Here is an 8,937-nt window from a genome sequence, read left to right on the forward strand (position 1 = left end):
CTCTCGAAACCTTAGCTCCACTCCTGCAGCCGTTCCCTCACTCCATCATTACATTTGTACATAGTATTATTGCTTGATTCACTTATGTTTTGTGTGCCTTTTTTAGATAATTAAAACTAATGATATTAAAAGATACTTTAAATGGTAAATCTAATTCTTAATAGTAACACATTTTAATATATGTATCTAGGTCAACCACTATAAAAAATGGTAAAGGGATTTAAGATAGCATATCTCAATTGTGCAATGTTATTATGCAATGCTCTTAGAATGAATATGGAGACCCAAATTAATTTTATATCACCATTTTAAGTGTCATTTTTTCTAAATGTGAATGACAATGTTACAAATTATTACAGAGGAGAAAATGATAAATGGACACAATAGAGTTCCTTTAAATAAGGATTTTACAATATATAACATATATTTGTGTTAAGTAGATCATTAGTGAGAAATATATGATTGGGAGTCAACCAAAATCTGAATTAAAAATTAAAAATTTGAGAGGTCAAGTTTGCAATTGTAGAGCCGACATTGTGTCCATAGAAATAATTTGGGACATGAAAATGTATAAGTCAAGATGGCTAATAGTTCTATGGGGCTAAGTACATAGATAAGCATGCTCAAAGCATAATTTAAGTGAATGCATCAAAATCTATGCATGTATAGATGAAGTAAGCGATCTAATGATTAGAAATAAGTGTAAACATAGTAAACATATGAATGAATGATATCGATCTAGAAACCTAACTTTACACAAAATTACATCAATTATTAAAAGTAAAACATTCTCTGAAAAAAAAATACAACTTTTATCATTCTTTTTATATTTAATATCATCGTAACTCTTAAAAAATGCATGATAAAAGACCCTGCACCTTTTGAATTGCATCAGCTACTTATTTTTTAATGTCATGTGTAAGAGCTTACCCTTTCATTTATTATCTTTTGTTTAGACTTAACTCATTTAAACTTTGAGAATACACCTTTTTACCACCTGCTTTTTGATATTATATTAGATGATTTAAAAATTTATATAAATTTGTTCATATTTTATATGTTGTTTTAACAACCCATAAATGCTGATTGCTTGAAACAAATAATCCAAAAACATAAATTCTGTGTCTATTGCAACTGTATCTTATTGAAAAGTATATGCGTGAATGGGTTTGGTAATCTAAAAATGCAGCAGGTGCATATGATGGTTAGTTGTGACATTCGTCACTAAGGTCAAACTGCCTAAACTAGTGGAGCAGAGCAAATTCTCACGTGTCTTCACTAGATACTGTGCAATATTTTATTAAGTCCAGAGCATCAAACATATATCAGCTTAACAAAAACAGGTAGGGAAAGCAGGTATAATCTAATTCTTTAAGCTAACAGTACCACATTATAATTTGTCTGCTTGCCTTAGCCTTTGGCCTTTAAATCACATCCATATTGGTCAGATTGGAAACACAGTAATTACAGCGTAGTCCTCAAAATGTTCTAAGAAAATTGTTTCACAAAGGTCTCGAGTTCAAATCTCGGAAATGATGAAGCAGGCAGCCGCAACAGAGGGAAACATTGAGAAAGGACCGCTTCCTCCACCAGTAAGGCGATGGAGGAGATTGGGGGGATTATTTGATTTGGTTCTGAGGTTACTGGCCTTGTCAGGCACCATTGCAGCTCTGATTACCATGGCTACAGCAGATGAAACCCTCCCAATATTCACCCAACTCTTCCAGTTTGAAGCAAAATACAGCGATCTTCCAGCATTCACGTATTCCACAAACCCATCATCTAGTTTTACTGATTTCTTTACCACTAGCTATACCATTTTTCTCAAGGATTATAATTCTGTTACTAATCTCTTGACTAATCATCTTCTTTTTCTCAAGGATAGTAGTTTTGTCACTAAATTTTTTAGTACCCATCTTGTTTTTCTCTAGGATTATTACTCTGTTAACTGATTTTCTTATCACCCATGCTCTATTTTTGAAGAATCATTCTTTTACATACTTTTTAAATATATACGATTTTTTTAATTTTGATTTAAATAACATATTTTAAGGTATGATTTGTTTAGGTAGTTCATCTTAAATCATATTAATAAGTGGGTTCTATTGGAGAAGCTAAAACCATTTTGGATTAGTCATATATTATGCATATTATTTTTATTTTGGTTTAAAAGACATACTCTAAGTTTTGATTTGTATAAATGACTTATCTTAAATCATATTAATAAATGAATCTGACTGAAAAATCAAATATGATTTTAGATGAACCACATAAACAAAACAAAACTTAAACTATTCTGATTAATTCAGTGATTATTCTTCCAGGCTCATTAATTCTAATAAGATGTTTGATAATTTGCAGATACTTTGTAATAGCTAATGCTATAGCTGGTGGATACCTGGTTTTATCTCTGCCTGTCTCCATCTTTAATATAGTGAAGCCCCACTTTGCAGCCATAAGAATGTTCATGGTGTTCTTTGACACGGTAACCATTTTCCATTTTCTAATCATATACAAAAGTTGAAGATGCGTAGTATTATTAATGGGTTTGATAAAATAATGTTGCAGGTGATGGTAGCTGTTGTCACATCTGGAGCTGCAGCAGGGGCAGCAATAGTATATTTGGCTCAAAAGGGAAACAACCATGCAAACTGGTTTGCCATTTGCCAACAGTTCGACTCATTCTGTCAGCAAGCTGGCGGGGCTCTCATTGCTTCCTTCGCTGCAGTAGTTTTCTTGATGCTTCTGGTTGCCTTGTCTGCTATAAATCTATACAGGCGTCGTGCATAATACCCTTCTTCCTTAGCTTCTATGTTCACAAGCTCATAAGATATATAGATAATTGTAGTAGTAGCTCTGATAAGGATGTGGTTATAGTTGGTTTATATAATCCTGTAGTGAATGCGAGCAGTTTATCCTAGCTACCATATTGCTGTGATCTTTATGTGGGTGGCTTAGTGATGTATGCATTCAGTGCTCATCTTGTAAGGTATTGTGCATTATCTATGAATTTTTAGACTATGTTTTATATTTCATGGAGTTATTGAACAAACAGCTTTAGTTATGTCGAGATTTAGAAGGCGGAGTTAGCTGTTAGAGTGAAAGTGTTTTTTTGGAATTTTACGTTTTAGTTAAAATTTATTCAAAGCAGAAGAAATACAAAGCAAGGTATCAAACCATCCTGTCAAGAATCAAGGCATCAAACCATCCTGTCAAGATCCACTAAGTGATCTAACTGAAGAGACAAATCCAGGGGTAACTGACCCTTATCCACAACATTCCAGTTATGCATGTAATCAGAAGCCCATTTGACCACAGTCCGCAACACCATTCTACTCCCTATGAATATGCAAAAAAGTAACAGAATCCAAAAAAATACTCAAATGAAGGGTCTGGTTAACAACCAAAATTAACTGCCAACTAACATCTTCAGTGGCCGAGTCAATAAATTCATCACACCTGCGAATCCGATTCACATATGAACATTTCATATTATAAATTTCATTACTTCATAGATATATAAAAGTCACCATTTATTTGTTTTATATAAAACATCATGTTCTTTAAAAGCTAAACCATAAGTTTAACTTTCTTCATAATCTACCAAGAAAGACTAATTCAGCTACACTATGAAAACACCAATTAACTTATAATTTGTGTTTCTTCACATATAATTTATTGAATATTAATTTATTAATATATTAATTTCTTCACAAATTTTTTATTTTTTTGGGTTGAATGTGAAGTTTATATTTTTGAAAAGGAATATAATGTCATTCTTACATTTTTTTGTTTTTCATTTTTATGGATATAAATAAATATTATAGATTTAAGTATTTTATTTTAAATAATTGATTATAACATATTGAATAAGTAAGAATATTGATTGATGGATGATGTGATGCAATGCTCAATACATCTATATTTATGGAGGAATAGGTGTTCCTATCCAAATATAGGATATAGGATATGAGTAGAACTTTGACAACATCTCTTGTTCTAAACATCTCTCCCAAGAAAGCATAACAATTATATGGATAGAGGCACAAAGGCTATATCATTCCATGTTTGAGCTTTGGATTGCACATAAAGGGACACAATTCATCATGTTAATGATTGAGAGAGATGATAAATGAGATTGACTCCTGATGTAGGGCATCGAGTTGTTTTCTTTAAAGTGTCTTGTTTAGTCTTATTCTCAATATTCAGTATGGATAGTCACAGATCCTGTCGCCACATGGGCAGGAAGTTGGACAAGATGAGTTAGTACCTTAAGTAGAAGGAGATGAACGTGTAAGTATTAATGAACAATTTAAAAGAATTAATTAACAATGCTAGGAAAATGGTTAAGAAAGGTGGAGTATTTGGTGAAGACAACGAATGGTGAAATAGGGAGAAAATCGTAAAGTAGAGAGGATGGTTGAGCGGTGTTAATCGATGTAGAACAAAGAGGTCAGAATTGGCTAAACAGAGAAAGATGGAATAATGAAAGGAAGTAGGCCAAGGTCAAAGGGAGGCTAGATAGGCTGAATAGATGGAATGGTTTTGGATGGGAAAGAAAGCCTCTGATTTGAATATAGAGAGACCTAAGCAGTTTGTGAACCGAAAAAATCCATTCAGTATGGTTGTAGTGCAGAAGGAAGGGTAAGGCCCATAAGGCATAGTCTTGAATTGTTGTAAGACTAGATTTGTGTGATAAGAGGGGAAATAGAAGATAGGGTGTGTTATCACTATTTAAGAAATGGGTTTTCTTTTCCCATAATTGGCTAAGTTTTTAAAATTTTGAGTCAGACAAACTATCAACTGCTTCAAGTCTGTGTTAGGTCTTAAGGGTTTAGGGTTTCAATTTTAAAATCGCTCAATGTTTGATCAAAAACCCTCTAGTTTCTATTCTTGTGTTACTTTATCCACTTAAGTAATGGGTCTTGAGGTCGTGTGAAGTGTCCCCCCCTTCGTCATTTGCCTAGGCGGTCATTGAATAATTGTTAAAAATCTATGCCTTTTGCTTTTTTCTTTCAAATGTTGTCAGCCCAGTAAGTGTCATGCAACTCTCAGATGGATCTACGACTTTCACCATTTCGTTAGGCGAAGTTGCGAATGCTTTAAGACTTGCAAAATAGCGAAAGGAAAAAACGTGTTCAAATGGTGCGCATTTGGTCTGGTTTAACGAGACTCCATCTCACTCAAGATCTAATGGCTGGCGTTGATTCACAGCCGAAACTAGCAAGTGAAATACCTTTCGCGAAATGGTGAAAAGGCTTGGCGGGATTCGACAGTGGAAACTTTTCAAATGGTTAAATGGTGATCAAGTTCAAGAGAGATTGATGGTTCGTGTTGTTTCGTGGCCAATAGGTGCTCATGTGTTATGCCTTGCGAAGCAGCAAAAGGTTTTTTGGCCCGGGAAAAGGGGTTCATAACCGGCATAACTGATGCGCAAGTCTATCTAATCTGACGGCTAGCGCAGTTTCACAGGAGAAAGATGCTCAACAGATAGCTTTCGCAAAACAGCGAAATGACATGGCGCTCCAAGCAGGCAGTCCAGTTGGTCGAGATGGCAAATCAGATAAGGACACATGACAGAAAGTCAAAGTAGTCAGCAAGCCGGATCTAAGGATTAAAGGTGGGTCCAAGAGGATGACTCATGTCGCGGCGTGTGAAAGTGACTTGGCAGATTCAGGTGGCAAGGATGAGGTGGAATTTGGTGTTTTCTCTTAGCAAATAAAAGGTTGACATGTTAGGTCGGGAATGACTAGACACTGGGTGGATAGAGCTGAGTCAGAGGGCCCACCTCTGCTGAACCTTAATAGGTTGCTAAGCATCGAGCAGGTCAGATATAATCTAACGGTCCGCGTGTGTTCGCAAAGGTAAAATGCTCGTGTTTTAAAACCTATGAAATGGCGAAAGGTTTTTGGGGCCCGAAGTACAGATAAAGCATGAAGTTTAAAAGGGGATCAACTCCGTTTTGATCCAAGGGCTCACGTTGTTTCGTGCCTATGAGTTAATCGAGGTTTAAGGCCCGCAAAATGGCGAAAGTGAATAGAAGGTTCTTCCCAGTGCAAAGCTTGATGGTGACGTGTCGATTGACATGTGGTTTAAAAGGGATTGAGGGCCCGCCAAGGTGTAACCGGCGGTTGTAAGGGAAATGAGACACATGGTTGACCCGGAACTAAACTTGAAGAGTTTTCCAAGGCTAATCGCTGAGTGCCACGTGGTATTTAGTAACTGGTGAAGGAGTGGGGTAAGCAATAAAGCATAAAGGTCTCGCTTAAAGGATGGTCATCTCAGGATTGATCCAATGCTTTGTGTTGTTTCGTGGCCCAAAGTTGAAAGTGGGTTAAGCTATGCGAAATAGCGAAAAACCGTTAGCCGTCAGGATGAGGCATGGTTAGTGAAAAGATTGACTGTCTGGGTAAGAGTTAAAGGCCGGGAAGTTAGGGTTCCATCTAACGCCTGGTGTAGCTTCACGAAAGGAAAGTGCTCGGGGGATAAAGCTCGCGAAATGGTGAAAAGGAGGTAGGGCCTGGTGCTAAGGCCAAGGTGTTAAGTCAGTGTAAAGATCGATCAAGTTCCATCTGATTAGATGGCTGGCGTTATTGCATTTGGCAAAGTTGCTCACAGGTTAAGGCCCGCGAAATGGCGAAAGAGTGAAAAGAAAATGTGTAGGTGTGTTGTGACCTGTTGCAGCGAAAATTTTGAATTCTTTCATGAATTCAATTCTGAAGGGACGACTGAAGCATGTGGTATCAATGGTGTAGTTAAGAGCCCTACTACCATATATGATTCCAGATCAATTCAATGAAGGCATTGTTCTTAAGAGTAGTTGCAGAGCAAATTTCTTCAGTTACAGAGCGGATTTCTTCAAGCAAAAATAGGTTTTCTTGTACTCCTACTTCGCAATTACTTGACAAAGTGTTTCAATTGAGGTTTTGATTTATTGTTGAATAGTTGGGGCTAGTAATTAGATTGCTTGGATAGTTATATAAGATGGCACCCAAAAGAGAATTCTCAGGAAAGGTTAACTACCAAGAAAGGGCTATCTGTGATGATTTCCTTGAATAGTTGACGTTGTCAACTAATATGGCAGCAAAGGTGAAAGAACTAGTGCCAAGAGCTCCTCACTTGAAAATAGGAGAGGGATTATATGATAAGGGTAACTGGTTGAGAGACCCACAGGTTGGGTTGTCTGGGTTGGGGTTATTCAAAGTTGGATTTGGCATGAGAAATTCTCTGGCCCCAATGAACAACATCTGGGATTTAGATGTGGGAAAATTGGTAGTTCCAGGAGTATTCATGGATGTGGATCTCCTAACTCAGATTGCACACAATTATGATCCAGACACAAGGAGTGTTAGGGATATAAATGAGAAAGCCCTCATTGAAATCAATAATGAGGAGTTTAGAAATGCTTTCGCGCTTAGTGAATTTACTAATTTTCTAGAGCCTATTAATTTTAAATCACTAGCTCAGGTATATAGTGTGTAGAGGAACCACCTTAGAAATGGGCCTCTTAAAGAATTATTTGTGACGATACGTGAGTTGATAGTTGTAGGACCCAACACTGAAGAGCCCTTCTCATTAAATTTGTTCACCCTTAGGGCCAAGGGATTATACTGGTCACTATGCCAAATTTTAGGAGAGGATGCTGAGGCAAATATGCCCACTCATTACATGTTAATGATTAGTCAGATTTTGAATCCTTCTCTTGCAGTGACCTCTGATTATGCTTCCTTTATCACTGTTGCTATCCATGAAGGATTGATAGGAATAAAGAATGGGAAGGTGGATAGGCCTTTTGGATGGTATTCCCTCCTTATGCATTTATTTTTGTTCAAGGGTGGTGACTATTTTGCAAGTGGAATGGATCTTGTAAAAGAAAAAGATGGAGAGAAGATGCCAGTGCAGTTATGGAGTATAGTGTTGTCATGGGACAGAGAAGATGCTAGCTTCTTGAAGTTTGATAAGTGCTTTGCATCTAAGATTAGGACTCTCATCTGTTCAAAGAATCCAAGAGTCCCCAAGATTCTTTCGAAATTTATTAGGCCAAAAGAGTTTGCTGAGAATGTAAAAGTTGTCCACAATTGGGGTGATATCTACTTATACCATGTCTCCACAGTTTTCAGAGTATATGGTTTCAAAGGCACTCCATTTCTGTTGCCCTATCAAGTTCCTCTCAAAGTGGGAATTGCAAAAGTCCTCAAACAAATTGGCAGTGTGCAAGAGGCAGAGCTAATAGGTAGAGGTAAAGGGACCATTTTCCCTACAGTTACCATAGCCCACCAATTTTTAATAACTAAAGGAGGTTGGGTATGCTTTGAAGATTTTCTTCAACCATACCATTTATCAACTGCAGTATCCAAGTGTGCTGACCCTGAAGATTTCTTCAATGGCATGTTTAGAAAGAGGGCAATATGCAGAGGTAGGCCCCATCAATTCTAGTTTCCTGAAGACCTCATTAGGAATGAGTTTGATCTAGATGAGCAAGAGCTAAGGAAGGAAAAGTGGGTGGCCTACAAGAAGGCCTTAGACTTTGTGCATCAATTTGACACTAGCTATGACCCTTTGTCTAGCTTCCACCCCTTTGAAGAAAAGGTAAGATTCTTAATTCTTTCTTTTGAAGATGTGATGCAAACTTTGAAAGAAAAGAGGGAGGTTGTAATTAAGAACAACCCTGACAAAGCAAGATTGGTTCTAAGGAGGTCTGCATATGCCAGAGCAATCCCTCTTGGTGACTACATGTTGCATAAGAAGTCCAATTACAGTGTGTTAATGCCTACAACAGGGGAGCCCTCTACCTCAAAAGGGAAGAGGAAGATACAGGATGTCATTGACATTCAAGATAGCCCAAAGAAACAAAGAGTGGGAAAAGAAATACAATCTGGTGAACCTTTGTATTCCCCATCGCAGTCCCCTATTCATATAGGAGATGAACAGGCTGCA

General features: G+C 37.0%; 1 protein-coding gene across 1 annotated transcript; it reads left to right on the top strand.

Annotated features, from left to right (window-relative positions):
- Positions 1 to 1,532: 1,532 nt before the first annotated feature.
- Positions 1,533 to 2,790, top strand: LOC131051476 (casparian strip membrane protein 1-like). The gene is made up of 3 exons (XM_057986028.1): positions 1,533 to 1,762; positions 2,362 to 2,485; positions 2,569 to 2,790. Exons 1-3 carry the CDS (start codon positions 1,533 to 1,535, stop codon positions 2,788 to 2,790), a joined length of 576 nt encoding a protein of 191 aa, XP_057842011.1.
- The last annotated feature ends 6,147 nt before the right edge of the window (positions 2,791 to 8,937 follow it).

Source organism: Cryptomeria japonica, chromosome 7 (assembly GCF_030272615.1).
Source record: "Cryptomeria japonica chromosome 7, Sugi_1.0, whole genome shotgun sequence".
Taxonomy (NCBI): domain Eukaryota; kingdom Viridiplantae; phylum Streptophyta; class Pinopsida; order Cupressales; family Cupressaceae; genus Cryptomeria; species Cryptomeria japonica.